At 45.1% G+C, this 15,632-nt stretch overlaps 2 protein-coding genes across 8 annotated transcripts in view; one reads left to right on the top strand and one right to left on the bottom strand.

Annotated features, from left to right (window-relative positions):
* Positions 1–2,813: 2,813 nt before the first annotated feature.
* On the bottom strand, positions 2,814–15,579 carry LOC148651296 (uncharacterized). 4 transcript variants are annotated; one of them, XM_088601401.1, is made up of 11 exons: positions 15,559–15,579; positions 12,463–12,574; positions 11,488–11,583; positions 10,058–10,119; positions 8,798–8,935; positions 8,420–8,561; positions 7,560–7,745; positions 4,773–4,868; positions 4,241–4,316; positions 3,971–4,112; positions 2,814–3,459 (listed from the first exon to the last, which is right to left on the bottom strand). In XM_088601401.1, exons 2-11 carry the CDS (start codon positions 12,552–12,554, stop codon positions 3,194–3,196), a joined length of 1,296 nt encoding a protein of 431 aa, XP_088457527.1. In that variant the 5' UTR covers positions 12,555–12,574; positions 15,559–15,579; the 3' UTR covers positions 2,814–3,193. The 4 variants fall into 4 exon arrangements, with proteins under 4 accessions (XP_088457527.1, XP_088457526.1, XP_088457524.1 ...); XM_088601400.1 differs by lacking the exon at positions 15,559–15,579 and adding an exon at positions 13,839–13,954; XM_088601398.1 differs by lacking the exon at positions 15,559–15,579 and adding an exon at positions 13,294–13,436.
* The window catches only part of setd2 (SET domain containing 2, histone lysine methyltransferase), a 60,617-nt gene continuing 59,021 nt past the window's right edge, over positions 14,037–15,632 (top strand). For 2 of the 4 annotated variants that reach the window (XM_088601393.1, XM_088601394.1), the window contains exon 1: positions 14,037–14,210. In XM_088601393.1, the coding sequence (XP_088457519.1) occupies positions 14,176–14,210 (35 nt within the window). In that variant the 5' untranslated portion in view covers positions 14,037–14,175. Of the gene's footprint in view, positions 14,211–14,318; positions 14,514–14,958; positions 15,027–15,632 lie in introns of those variants that run through there. The other 2 variants (XM_088601395.1, XM_088601397.1) reach the window with 2 other exon arrangements.

Genomic DNA, 15,632 nt, shown 5'->3' with positions numbered 1-15,632 from the left:
CTGTGTGAGATTCTGATTCACTGCCTTTCCCACTAGTATCTGTTTATATATTGATGACTTATTAATAGCTGATCAGTCACAAATATCGGCGAGCAAGTTAAAGAGACTGGTTAAAAGCCTGTGTGCTGTAGTTGTTTACTTGTTGGAAAACATACCCTTAAAATTGTGCAGGAGTAATTGCACAAGCAAAATTACCCAAAGATCTAAAGAAACAAGGAGATCAAATAAAATAATAGATTGGCTCTAGAGTTAGATCTTTACAATGTAGCCGCAGAATTCTGGTTGGATTTGGAAGTTGAAGAAAAGAAATACAAGCACATGACTTATGGCTTCTGGACAAAAAATATTTTTTTTTAAACAAATTAGCTGCGTGAACATGTTTACCATGAGGCCAGGCGACACAAAAGCAAAAGGTGCATCTTGATCAAGTCCTGACCCAAAAGTTGTGATAGAGCAGGTTAATGACAGTGGAGGGATCACATTGCCTTTACCATACATGTTGACTATGGGCTCATGCCACAGTGGAAAGGGCTCAGAATACGCTTACAACATGATGTCACGTTCCTGCCTGCCTGCATCTATCTTTCAAAATAAGATTCAGCTTGCGAGCTTTTTAAAAAGGCAAGAAAAGAAGACCATTTTTGTAATTAAATGCAAAAATTTCCATGACACCCAGTTATAATTGAAGCCTGTCCCCTGCTAGCAATTGACAGAACTACTCAAAAAGAGCAGAAATGGGGAAAGCTCACTGCCTCTCACCTCCTGTTAGAGATGCAGAAGACAGGTATGGAGGGAGACATGGAGAGATGATGTGTGTCACTTTTGCTGCGACACCCAGAGACCTAATTACTGCAATCTTTAATGTTGGAGAGACGGGGAGAAAAACAGAAGGCTGGGATGTCCCAGCAGTATCTAACTGGGCTTCTAGTTAGGAAAGCGGGTATAGCTGGGGCCAATGGCAACAAATAGAAAAGAGCAATTCGGGGGAGGGAGAGCGAGAGTGTACTGTGCTCCTTTTTTCATCGCCGTTTGCCCTGTGCCAGTTGTTCTAAAAAGCCATATACAATACTGTCTTGTCAATAATGCTAACCTGAAAGGAGAGAGAGGGGAAAAGAAAGGGGAGATAGGAGAAATGGATGGGAGATGAGGGGGCTGGAGGAGGAAAGAAGGATATTAAGGATATTCAAGGAAAACTGTTTTTTTTCCACTACTAAGAAGTCTAAATCCTACACTAAATTCTAATCTTATTTCCTCTGATGCTATTTATCAAGATTTTATGGATACTACTTGGCCAGACAATTCTACCATTTTCATCTGCCATTTACACCACAGAAACCACAACATTTACTAGTCTTCATGCCCCAAGGTATCTCCTTCCAGTTTCTACATTCTGTTTGTACCCCTAACACTCTCAGAGCATGCTGGTGCACTTGTCTCTGTGAGGACAGCTTCATGCTCTCTTGACCCCTCTCCATCCCTCCAGTCACTTCAGCTTGAATTGCTCATTCATGTTGTAAATCTGTTGCTTATTCTCGGTACTGTTCCCCGACTTTTAAAACCATATTTTTGCATATTTTGAAAAAGGCCAGTTTCCCCAGTGGTTTTCCCACATACTGTCCTATTTTTAACCTTCCTCTTCCTCTTGCAAAACACTGCCAAATGTTCTGAAGTATTCCCCAAAGTTGCCAGTGCTGGAAAATGATCTCATCTGCTTCCTAATGTTCTAGAAGTAATGCTTTGTAATGTTCCCAAAATACTCCAGTGTTCTAAAAAGCTCTCCCATATCATCACGCATGCTTCTGCATGCTTCCAAATGTACTTCAAATCTCCCAAAAGGATGCATTGTTCCCAAATGCTTCTAACTGTACCCTGCCTTTGAAGTTTGTGGTTCCTTCATAGTTCCAGGAGCTTCTGAGTTATGAAATTTCAGGCAGCTTTCAAACAAAGCAGCTCTGACACCTTCTTACATGGTGTTCTCAATGTGATGAGAGTTCTTGCTCCCTTCTGCTTTTAAAGATTTAATCAACAGCTTTCAACACCGTTGATAATGATATTCTGTTAACGTTTCTATTAACTTCTGTTTTTATCTCACTGCCACAATATCTGAATTTGTCCCGATTGTGCGAAGCTCAGCTCTGGAGTACCACAGGGTTCTTTTTTGGATATCCATGTTAGCTTTTGGGGAATTAATGCAGATGATGATGATCTGTAAATGCATTTTGTTAAACCCAAGGCAGTTCCTAAAGCAGTGTTAATGCTTACACAAGGGCACCAGCAACACGATTTGTCTTGCATATAAAAAACAAATTATCTATATTCTCAGTTTAATATAAACAACACAGATGCTATGTGCATTAGGTTATGGACAATTTTAAGCATCATAAGCTATATAAAACACCTTTGGGAATTTGTAGCCCGCCTTTCAGCAACTCATTGAAAACAGTTGTTTTGATCTAGATTTATGCTTTGATGCTACAGTTCAAAATTACACAACTAGCATTCTACATGTACTAAGTACTATTGTATCCAGTTTTCTTTGGCTTCCTGTATCCCACATTTCCTATTATACTACAGAGTACTTTACAAATTCTTGCACTGTCTTGCCGCTCATTAATCCTGCCGAACTCCAACATCATTCCCAAGCCGAGCACAGCACCCAGAAGACCCCGTCCTTCTTCGTCTGCCACCTTAAACCGCAACATTCAGCACCCTCCTTCACTTGTTGTTACTTGTTCGACTCCAGGACGGTCTTGGGGACAGATCAGAAACAACAACACCCTCCAATATTAAGTTTCAAGAAAGAGCTCGTGATGTTGTTTGATTCAGGCTTTTAATGAAGAACGTTTCCTAACCATACATCTTGCATTATACAAATGGATCGGGAGAAAGAAGTGGAGAACACGAGGAGGGCAACCGGACAGAAAGGAGTCACTTACGGGAAGAGAAGAGGGAGCTCGTGAAAAGACGAAGATACAGCAGGAGAGAACTCATCCTGAAAAAAAATGCGCTTGGAAAAGTATTTTTTCTTTTAGGCACTGGGTTACTTTGTACAAAATCTCGCCCTAGAAGCGAAGATTTCACAGCACACTCTGATTCAGAGAAGGAGAAATCACAAGCAAAACAAAAACGACGAGCTTGTTTAAATCGGTCTGTAAAGTCATGGAAAAAGAGTCATTTTCACCCCGTACACAACCTAGCCCCGCCACTTTGCGTCCGCTTCTCCGCCTTGCTCCCCTCCAGTGCTGTACTCCCGCGTGACGGCGCTCAGGGTGTCCAGCGCCTGCAGGAAGTCGTGCGGCTCGCAGCCGTACCGCTGGTACCAGTGCAGGTAGGCGCGGGCACGTAGCATGTCCTGGGCACGCTGGCCCACGCGCTGCAGGAGATCCTCCACGCTGCTGTGGTTGGAGCAGACGGTGAGCGAGCGCGAGGAGAGGCTAGGGCTCGGCTCATCCCGGGGGTCTGGAAGCACACGGCATGTCCCATCACAACACGAGCAAGCCTCGCTCGCACACCCCTGGACAAGTACACCCCATTCCCCGTCACTGCAGCTCCCCGAAATTGGTTTTAATGCACAGTACTTTGCAAAGGTGCTTTTCCTTGAAAGGGACTCTCGATGGGACTCGTCGCCAAATGAAACACGGCTAATACTCCAAACCAAACTCTACCTTCTCAGACCAATCATGACCCTAACCCTAAAACTAGCCACCCATTAGGGCAAAGGTTCTGCGCTTTACACAACCATAAACTGATCAATGGCTGCATATCTTCCATGTGACTAAGGTTTTTTATTTCATTTTGAAATACGTTTCCCACATCCAGTAATAGGTGTGTTGAACAATTTAAATTAATTATAGGCAAAGACTTATCCAGCCTAGAGTGCTAGATTTTTGTATATCTTTCATAAGGAAACAACCTGCAGTGAAAAAATGAGATTAGTGCCGTCATTTACAGTAAGAGGGGGTGTGGTTACCTGTCCAAAAGTCAAGAGGGAAAGGATTCCAAGAGACACAGCGGTGGCCAAGTCTCAGTTTTTGTGAAACCGCTGGTGCTGTTGACAGGAACGAGCCGTCCTGGTCACCCCGAGCTACTGCAAGGACAGCTCTGCTGTAGTGCTGTAGGCCCACAGAGGTCAAGGGTCAAACGCAGGTCAGGATGGGACAGATGGTAGGAGGCAGTGTGTGCTTGTGGTTAGAGCCGAGGCGCTGGGAGTGAGGAAGGGAGGCAGCGTACCGAAGGATACAGGCTTCCCCGAGGGAGAGTGGCGAGGCAGAGACTGGAGACTAGAAGATGCCAAGCTGTCCCACGAAGTATTCCCTCTGATGTATAAAAACCAAGAAGCAGCCATCACTACCTGTGGTCTGCAAAGCACACCTGTATTACCATGTATGAGTCACGAGAATACTTTATACCCAGCTTTTCCGGGCATTCCGAGTGATACTACTGTACAATTAAGCTGAATTTTGGAATACTGGAGCTGGATTCTGCCACGTACAACCAGGAAGGTGGTCTCAACATCCAAGTGAAGTCAAATATTTCTATGAACGTTTTATATAAAAAGTTCAATAAATGTGCTTACCTGACATTTATTGAAGTGAAAGGAGCTAGGTTAGTTTAAGACAGTGTTCATTACTCAAGCCTTTCACATTTTGAAAGAGTTCAGCTTTATCTTTTAAAGATTATATGTTGTGCATCATTAATCTTGACAGGCAGGAATCACTATTTTGTGTACGGACTGGCTAGTGCTCAGGACTATCCTGTGTGGTGACCCCTACCTGGAGCAGGCCTGGCCGGTGTGGAGAAACTTGGCTGCCGGGAGAGGGCAGACAGACCTCAGCAACTCCCAGGGCTCCAGCCCCAGACTGAGCCCACTGTAGAGAGACAGAATGCACAACACATTGTTGTAAAAGCACAGAAAGAAGGACGTGCATAGCACATGAGTTAAAAAATGGTGAACTATAAAACTGGTAAGGGACAGCACAGCGGTTAGCAGTGCTGCCACGCAGGGCTGGGGCCCTGGGTTCAATTCCTGGGGTTCTATCTGTGTGGAGCTTGTATGTTCTCCCCATGTTCACAAGTGTTTCTTCCGGGTGCACTGACACCTGAGACACCCACTGTCCAGAGACAAGCTGGTAGGTTAACGGGCTTCTGGAAAAACTGGGCCTTGTGTGGGAGTGTGCGTCTGTTTGCATCAGTGTCTGCCCTGTGAGGGATAGTGCAAGGTGTATTCTGCCTTGAAACCATTGCTTGCTGCGATAGGCTCCAGCTCCTCTATGACCCTAAATTCTACAGAGCAGTTACAAAACGGAAAATATCAGCACCAATAGTTAGTACTATTGGTGTATGTTTTACAAAACATACACCAATAGTACTAACCCAGTGCTACATACCCACACAGCAGAGAGCAATTACACAACCCAATCCTTTTCTCAAACACCACAGATACTGTACATCTGATGCTGCTGTAAGAGATTTCTCTATTGTCAAGGTAGCACATCCAGGGTTCATCTCTGTACCACCAGCCCCCAGCAGGAAAACAGGAGCAGGTTTCAATTTAGTCTAAAGTCTCTACTTCCAAATTCTACTACAATCGGATATTCCTATACACTTGCCTTGCTCAAGGCTTGGGGTTCTCACTCAGGAAATCGTTAGTAAAAGTTATTTCCTTATAAAGAGCATAAAACATAAATGAGACAGGTCAACAATCATCTTTTGTGTATTGAGTTTCCATAAGAATAATCTCAAACTGCTCCATCTGAAGGGAAATCAACCATATGCTCTACTGTTCTCAAGAGCGGTACACCTGATCTGTAATACTGTATGTTTCCAAGTGAGAACAACATTGTTAATGACTGTATCCCTGAATGCTTATTTGTGAACACAGATTACGAGAGGTCCAGACATCGGGTCACCTAGGCAACAGAACCCTAATCGTCCAAGCTCTGCACTCCGCCTTCATTGCTACTGTGCGTTGTTAACCAAACCAGCGCGTACAACTGGCAAACTGATTGACATCAAAAGCAGTGACGGCTCTATTGCCATCTGGAGGTTGATATTCTCAGAGTCTACTATGGCAAGTATAGTGAGCAGTGAACTCAAATTTTGAAAATGGGAAATATTTGGTTTAAAAACTGTCAAAAGCAGTCAGTGTGGGACTAGACTAAGGATGAACGAAGAAATGAAGCACCAAATCCAAATGTGAAATCAGAGCCCACATGAGGAAACAAAAAGGAGGTGAAGAGCTTCGGAGGCACTTTTCATTCATACCTGACTCAGTGGATGTGAGGGGGTCACCAGCTGCTCTACTGATCATGTGTGCTCTTTGCTAGCGCAGACACTAGGGGTGCTAGCATCCCACCCATATGCAAACATTTCCCCACAGTGAAAGTAAATCCCTACATGCTTGACTCCTAGCAGGGAAATTGTACCAGTTTAGGCTTCCTAAGCTCTCTAATAAAGGGTAGAAAGATTAATTCTATCAACATTAGCTCATCTTCTAATGACTTCTACACTCTTCTGTATTCGCTTAGTATTCTCACTCCGGAAATCCATATTGATAGAGCGGTAGTAATATTAATATTTTACCAAGTGAAAAGAAGCATGTTAAGAATGTTGTTGTAGCATCTATCTACATTTATTGAAAGGTTTGATTTAGTTAAAATCTCAAGGGGGTACTTGAGGCAAATAATTTGTTGAAGGGGGTTCAGCTGACAAAAAAACCCCTGATATAGCTCTTTAGAAACAGTTTCAACAAAACCCGATAAGACAATACACCTTGATAAAATTCCCCACATCTACTGTGCTTTGTTGAGACTTCAAACAGTCTACTATGGCAAAACTGCTCCTTTTGAAAGAAGTCCTTTTCTTTCTTCAGCTATTCTACTTCATGAAAGAATCCCTCCTCCACTTAACATTCATGGGTCAAGTGGGCATCTATTGTCCGGGACCCAGAGCTGAAAACCTCTGCCATCTGCCAGTCTCCCTCTGGCATCTAGTGACCATTTAGGGCAAATGCACCCTTAGGTTTGGCCATCTTGGAGCCAAACTCAGCACTGGGGCAGGAGCTTTAATAATTCTGTGGCAACCTATCCAGCACAGGGTATTGGCAATACCATGCTGTGTCAATGCCCACACACCACTCCAGCTAGGGAGTATTGAGGGCAGCCGTTAGGCCCACCTGGGACCAACTTATCACTTGGTTCATACTTAGTCCTGGTCCCATATCAGGTGAAGCCAGTCAACTGAGTAGTTTGACGCTACACTAGATAGACAGGCCAAGCAGCGTGCTGAAGATACAACATGAATGAGACAGAGGAAGTGTTGTTGATGTATCTTTTGCGTCTTGCCAGCCAAATAAATAAACCGACATCTGACTCCAACGGTGTCTGGACAACGTGCGTTTTACTGGCAGCTCTGGGACACTCGTTCTGTCCATCAGCAGTCTTCCCCCTGATGAGTGTATAGGATATTGGATTTAAACAGCAGACACGGCTTCTAAACCGAGACTGTGCCACTCTCCTCTCCCCATGTCAGCCACCATCCCCGGCCGGTTAACCCGTTACCTTGTGGTGGTAAGACTGCGCACTGGCAGCAGCAGGCCTGCCAGGCAGGAAGCCATGCAGGAGTTCATGGCCGCAAGGGAGGCCTGGGGTGGTAGGCCATGGGCTCTGGCAAGACCTCTACCCTGCAGGGTCAAGGCTTGACTCAGGGCCTCATCATTGTGGAACAGGAGCACGCCATCTGCAGACCTGGAGGGGAGAGTAAAAGACACTGACAACCCAGAATGTGGCCCTGACAGGCAGGTCTTGAATAGGTGGTGCGGGTCGACTGTGCAATGCTTACAGCCAGCAGCCATATCACCCTGCAACTCACAGCTACAGTTGGTTGCCAGCTAAGCAGGTATCAGCCTGGTATCTGGATTTATCTGGATGGGAGACCTCCTGGGAGAAACTATGGTGGCTGTTGGAAGAGGTATTAGAGGGGCCAGTAGGGGGCGCTCACCCTGCAGTCTGTGTGGGTCCCAATGCCCCAGTATAGTGACTAAACTGTAAAAAGGCACCTGACTCTCCGTGGTCATTAAAAATCCCAGGGTGTTTCTCCAAAAGTGTTGGGGTGTTACCCTGGTGTCCTGGCCAATTGCATTGGCCTTTCCCAATCATGGCCTCCTAATAATCCCCGTCCATGAACTGGCTTCATCACTCTGTTCTCCTCCCCACTGTTAGCTGATGTGTGGTGTGTGTTCTGGCGCGCTATGGCTGCCGTCGCATCATCCAGGTGGATGCTGCACATTGGTGGTGGTGAAGGGGAGTCCCCATTACCTGTAAAGCGCTTTGAGCGGAGTGGCCAGAAAAGAGCTATATAAATGTAAGCAATTATTATTACTACAGACAGGTAGCACACGTACATTATGAACAAACAGTACCTCTGCAGAGCAGCAAGGCTCAGTAGGCTGTTGTAATGCTGCAGGGGGCTCTCCCCATGGTGATGGGGCACCACAGACACCGACAGGATGTGGCCTGCAGGGTACTGTTCACGGATCTCCTCACACAGGCGGGCACCCAGCCCTGCAGGACAATTCCAACAAAAAGAATTAGGGGAATAGCCACTTTACCGTATTCCTCCTGAGGAGCGATATTTACAGCAGTGTATCTTAGGAGCCCCACTGTTCTGGCACGGCCTCAGTCTTTCCTGCACCACACCCTGTCCAGGAGAAGGCTGGGCCACACGTTCCTCCAAGATGCAGTGAGGAGCACGGACTCGGAGGCCAGAGGGGGCACCTCTCACGTTCACTCCAGCCCACCTGCGCCTGTGCCTCCGCTCAGGCTGTGGAAGAGCACTGTGCCACAGTAGCAATCCTTCCTCTCCACCTCTCTGCGCACACTCTCCATCGCCCGCGAGAGCAGGCTGCTCTCCCCCTCAGCCGGGGCACCATGGTACCCTGCCAACACAAGGACAACGGGCACCGAGATTAACGCAGGCAGTCAGCTCCCTGCCCTCCTGATGCTCGGACCCTTAGTCATGATCAGTATGCAAGGAGAAGTAGGCCCACGTGAGACTGGTACCAAAACATACCGTAGCTATTTGTAGCAACAGCGTGCAATCAGTAAAGTCAAAGATGGGGGTTCAGCTTGTACAACAGATCAGACATTGAAACAAATCGCAGGGATGTGGAATTTCTTTTAAAAAAAAACAGCTGTTCTTGGGGGGGGAGGGGGCAAATACGGGAAAAGTCCATTTGATCTCTGTCCCTGCTCCACAAAAAGCACACACATTATTTTTATTTGCGAACACATTGAATTGATAGTTGATCATTCCCCATGAAGACAGTTTCATTTTCATCTAGGCAGAGAAAGCAGCCAACTGCAATTTCCGCCCCCCACCCCCCCCAATGTCTGGTCTGTTGTACAAGACGAACCACCACCTTTGACTTCTTTACCGACTAAACGCTATTGCTACAAATAGCTACTGTATGCGTTTTGATGGCCTACTTCTCCTTTAAAACTAACCATGACAAAGCATCTGAGCAGGACTGAAACACTGCTTTCATCAACTGTGCAGGGAGCGGATTACTGCTACCAGCAGCAGCAGTATCATTACAGGCATGGGATTTTCCTTTTTATTACCGAGATCCTAGAACTGTGGAACCTAACCTGGAAACAGCTCATACAAGATCTTTGGGCCAATCCATTATCCAAAAGCTACTTATTGCTGGTAGGAGCTGAGGCAGCCCAGGACTTATTAAAGAAGCTCAGGGCACAAGGCAGGAGGGGAACCGCTGTCATCTCCATTTGAGATCTTCAACCCATGGTCCTCTTAGCCCAAGTCCAGAGTTCCCAGTATGCCATGCGGTCTCCATGCTGGTGGTGGCATAAGGACTGAAGTGTCTCCGTCTTAATCAGATCAACAATCTTAATGCCAACGCTTTTTACAACAATGTATACCCTGGCACCCGTGTATTATTTCTTGCACTTGTTCCTTCAAAGGGCCAAAAAAGTAGAATAATAAAGCAGCATCACAATCCTCCCCTCCCTGCTCTAAGTACAGCAGTCTGATCTCTCACCATATGCCCAATTACTGCCCCGGCCACCTTGTCCCGCAATGATGTTCGATTCCCTGAGGCTCCTGAAATGACAAAGGGACACAGCTATCTAGCACCTTTCACAATGTGGCCATCACATGGCACTGAACAGGCTGCGAGGGTCACCGAGATGCTGTGCCTCGAGGAGAGAGGTGTCAGATTCTCACCAGGCTCGTCTGCAGAGAGCTGTACAAGTCTGTGGACTACTCTACCTGCCACAGCTGGAGCAGTGCAAGCAGCGAGAGGCCGCCCTGGAGCCGACAGTATCCTGACAAGGTTCAGTATGAGCCTTGAGGAGCTGAACGGCCACTTTTGTTTTCAGAGGCCTGTCACTTTTCAATCAACATTTCTTTTTTAAAAAAAAGGGTAAACAAAAAGATGACCAGTTACATATTTTCTCGGATTCCCTGTGCACGTAGGGTCAGAGATGTGTGGATCCGAAGAGCTACTGGGGTCCAAGGTATCATCAGATTCACTGGATTCACCCAATGCATGATAGCTTCCCCCCCGAGAGATTTCTAAAGTAGCTCCCTGGTTAACAAATTGATCGAGGGTTTAACAAAGTCACAGCACAGTTCAGCAAAGCTTTGAAATGAGTTTCAATTGGTTATGGAAAAGGCCATTTCCAGAGACCAAAAAGGAATGCACAAAAGTGCGTTTTCCTGTAATGTTCTGCACTCATACATTTTCGAGCAGCTTTTATACTTTAAACCAGGGTTCCCAACCAGGGGTTCATGAACCCCCTAGCGGCTCGTGACAGTACTGCAGGGGTTTAGGGAGTTCGTAATGGAAATGTCAACCAAATTAAATCGTCCAATTAATAAATAAAAATGTAATAATAGGAATAAGAAAAACAACAGTAGTAATATTAATATTTTACAAAGTGAAAGGAAGCATGTTAAGAAGGTTGCTGTAGCATTTATTGAAAGGTTTGATTTAGTTAAAATCTCAAGGGGGTACTTGAAGCAAATAATTTAATAAAATATTCCCACGTATAGTACTATGATTATTTCTGACAATAGTTATCCCTGCCTTCCAGATACTCCGAAACATCATGTACTCTCTCTGTAAATATAACAGGTGTCTACCTGTCTCTCAGACCTCACAAATCAAGTTCTACAGTGAGGAAAGGAGACTCAGGAGGAGTGGACAGGGGCAGCCTGCCATCACTCCAGGGCTGATGGAAACGGAGGTCACGGACATCCGACTGGTAGCAGTTGATTCAACACGACAAGCACAAGTGAGCCGAGCCCAGCCCTGCCCTTTTTTAAAAAAAAAAAAATCAGCTATTTATTCATTTATGTTACAGCCCAGCCTTGAATTATCCGCACGGGAATAACCTAGGAAAATCTCCACCTCATCAGTTTAAGCCGAGCCCAGGCAGCTCTGGTGAGGACGGAGGACTGACTCACCCGCTTTTCACCAGCTTCTGGGTCCTGCGCAGGACCTTGGGTTCACTGTCCACACACACCGCGGCCAGCGATCCATCACTGCTGCAGAACGGGTACCTGCAGGTGTTCAAGTGTTTGACACAGCACATTGAGAGCACATTAAAGCACACTACTGGACACTGGTCATCTCACCACCCTCTGGTATGTGCCGTTACCAAGGCACAGTTTTCCCAGTACTGCAATTTTATAGGTAAAACAGCTGTTATATACTGCATTTTAACACTCATCAAAGCTAAAACCTTTCTCTTCCACTTTTACCAATGCAAAGCATTATCAGCATAAAACAGGAACAAGTGAAGGTTAATTCCATGCTGAAAAGTAGAAAGAAGAAACATTGTGGCACACCAGAAGAAGGCTCTACAGCCAAAAGACATTTCTTCCAACTACTTTTCAATGTAGAATTAACCTTTACTTGTTCCTTGGCATCTATCGCATGCCAAACCAGCTCCCCACTCAAACAAACACATTTAACCATCACTGTAGCACATAACTAGGTGGACGGGTGGCAAAGAGGCTGGCATTGCTGCCTTGCAGCGCAGGTGGCCCTGGGTTTAATGCCCAGGGTGCTATCTGGGTGGGGTTTGTATGTTCTTCCCAAGTACGCATGCGTTTCCTCCCAGAGTCTAAAGACATGCTGGTAGGTTAATTGGCCCTGGTGCAAGTGTGTGTATGTCTGCGTCTGTATGTGCCCTGGTATACCAGATACACTGGTATCTTGCCTTGTACCGTTACTTCCCAGAATATTCTCTGGCTTTCCCCCAGGACCTTGTACTGCATAAGTAGATTAAAAAAATGGAAGAACAATTACACAACACAAGCTAGTTGGGAGAAACAGAAAGAAAAAGGGGAATGTCTGAGATGAGGAGAGACAGCTGGAATTGGGACAGGAGAAAGGATGAAATAGAGACACAGCCAGGAAATAAGCTGTAAGCTCACCTGTCCTTGCTGGGCCGCTCAGAAACCCATCTCCACCACTCCAGGCCCAACTGGTTTCCACACTGACCCACATGGAGCCACACAGCAGACATGCCTCTTCACAAGCCTCACCCTGTGAAGACGGGAAGAGAGATATGATATGAAATACCAACAGGAATCAGGTCTGCTGTTGTGGACACAGGAACTGACAGCAATAGCTAACAGCTTCATTAACTGAGCTGGCAAACCAAAGATGGAACTACCAATGGTTAGGATAACTCAAGTTTGAGCAAACTGCAAGTTCTTGTAAGTAAGCCACCACCCAAAGAGATATTTTAGGAGGCTTTTGTCTTATATTGGCAAACCAAGAAATTCTTATCGTTTATTCTGTCTCCCCAATTTGGACTCGCCCATTTACAAATTCTCACCTATTGCGACACCTGTACCAACACTATCACATCCTTATCCTAAACTATTATTACCCGCTGGAGACAAAAAGTCAAGCGGTTTTTAAATTGAGTCGTGTAAACGGCGATCAAAAATATGACTTTATAGAAAACTGATCCTAGTTGAAAAGGTATACGCTCCAAATTAAACACGATCATGTATAATCAGCTCGTAATACAGCAAAGAGAAAAACGTTTTCAAACTTCATACACAACGGGAACTCTGAACTATTTAACATTGTCATACCACTACGCTTGTTCATGGCGGTGTTTATCAATCTCCACCTTTTGCTTTATAAAGAAGCTCCAACCCTTATTAACAAAACTACTTACTTTACAGCTACGTAAAATACTGGACATGCAGGTTTGTTTATCTTAGTAACGACAACGCCGGCGGCCTACATACCTGAATGTTGCTTTTTTTTTGCCAGATAGATTAAAAAAATAAAGTTGGACTAAATCAAGTACATTCATTTAATCCTTCTGAGCACAAACACTCAATGCATTATCGTAATCTGAGACGCGAACCGAGTTTTTTTTTATCGCAGGGTGATGGCTTTATACCATGTTACAGATTAGGGGGAGGGTGTTTTTCAGCTCTGATTGTCGGGTAGGAAGTTATATTCTTTCAGTTTCCGTTTCACAGGGAGACGCAAAAAAAGGAGAAAAAGAGTGAATTGAAAAAAAAATCACCAGCGTGTCTTTCCTTTGGACCTTCTGCGTGACTTTGAAGACAAGCAATTTATTCACTAAAATCTAAAAACAACAAGAAGAATAATTACATCATGCTGGCGGTAGCAGAATTTTTAAATAAATAATAGAATATAGAGCGCTGTTTAAGCATTTGTGCTCTTTTAAAGAGGAAAGCTTTTGGCGAGAATAACATTCCTGCTCTGTTCTCTACACACACGGCCGGACCCCCCTTTTTCTGCCCTGATGTAATAACTCGACCTGTGGAAAGAGTGCCGATCTCGTCATGGCGTGAGGTTGTCCAGGGAGGAGAGGAGGAGCTGCCGCGGGTAAATTCTATCAAATTGGGGGAAAATAAAAATACACACACCCAGGGACGATAAATTGTCAAGTGTCGGAAATATCCGTATTGCTTATTTTTTTCGGGAAAAAAGGAATGTATCGGGTTAAACCCGCATGGTTGCATTAACCCCAGTGGCCAGGATCAGAGTGTTCCGTTTGTTTGATGTGCCTTTGAGCAGCCTGTTTGGTTTGGGAAATCGGGATTACTGGATGTTTTTAAGACAAGAGAAGGAGTTCTTTGCAGTCGGCGGAGAACATGGGGGACTTTTATGACCCGGAGCACCCGACAGAGTGAGTATTTGTTGTAAAACGTTGGATTTGCAAGTTTTTCCTCTTCCTCTTAAGGTGCCTACTGTTCTGGTATTTATACTCCGGATTGACTGTTTCATCAGCGCACACACCAACACTCCTCTCTGACATGAAAGTCAGACATGGCCGGTTAACTAGAGCCTCCCCAGTTGCTGTTATATTTTATGATGACAGTTTGCTGGGGCTGCCAAAAAATAGTAAAACAAACATATTAACAAGGTGGGTCTGTTAATCGTGCCGTGGTGGTTGCGGTGTGCAATGTGCAGTGATGGAAGAAAGGAGCGGGTGAGTACTGAAGCACACACACTTCAGCGTCTTTCCCACGAACACCCAAGATAATAACACGCTCCATTGTCGTAAAAAACAAACGTCTGGGGTTAACTTCTCATTTTCACTGTGTGGATCAGGAGTGAAGGGTTAATTTTCAACAAGAAGGATGCTTTTGGCGGGCCATGTTGCTAGGAATCCCCAGCTCAAGGCAGGAGGTACAGGCTGACAACAGGCCTCTATCGTAGGCCCCGGATCCACGATGTAAATTATGACCCATCCCCTTTTAAATGACGTCTTATGTCGGCTACCCGGGGCCAGGAACTCCTTTCTCATGACCAGACACTTCTTGCTTGTCACCAGCCATGGAAGGACTCGGATGAATAAATTGTTTCTATGAAATATAAAAGGACGGACACGAGAAAGTCCTCGGTGTTTAATCATGCGATTTTTTAATTGTTAGGTATCCAAGGTTAGTTTGCTGGTCCAAGATGCAAGATTAGAAATCAGCTTGTGATTGCCAAAAATAAGGTAATTTGAAAAAAGGACATTAAATGTGGCTAGCTATACATGTACATTATATTAAATTCAATGCCACACGACTTCAAGAGCGCTTTCCGTCAGTGAATATATCATGTTGTAGTCTGTGATATGAAGCGGGAGCACTGTGCTTGGTTAATGGCTTCTTTGCCCGTACAAAAAAAAAAACAACTCACTAATGACAAAGAAACAATAGATCATCGGAGAAAAGGCTTTGCCTTAAGTGAGAAGTTTCCCCAAGAAGAAAAAACAACAACGGCTCTTGTCACATGTAATGAAGTGGCTGACTCATTAATAAGGTTCGTAGACACCCCCTCCCCCGCTTTTTGAGGAGTTTGCATTTTTTTTTCTTTGCTGGCGGCAGGGGTATACAAATATCAGCCATTGCTGCCCTTGGCTTCGTAATAACCCGTGTGACACCACACTGTTCAACGTAGCAGTAAAGAACAGCACACCGGTCTTGTCTTGGCCGTGTGCCGTTTCTAGTTACAACAATCATCAGAATGAAAACACCTTAACGTACCAGCGCTTCGATTCAGCCGCAGAAAACTCTCGCTTATTCGAAGTTTTGCGAGTGTTCGGAACATTATGGCAAAG

The sequence above is a fragment of the Lepisosteus platostomus genome, chromosome 12, assembly GCF_059453375.1.
Source record: "Lepisosteus platostomus isolate fLepPlt1 chromosome 12, fLepPlt1.hap1, whole genome shotgun sequence".
Lineage (NCBI taxonomy): Eukaryota > Metazoa > Chordata > Actinopteri > Semionotiformes > Lepisosteidae > Lepisosteus > Lepisosteus platostomus.
The sequence above is the reverse complement of the archived record's forward strand: the minus strand, read 5'-3'. Positions and strand labels throughout refer to the sequence as shown.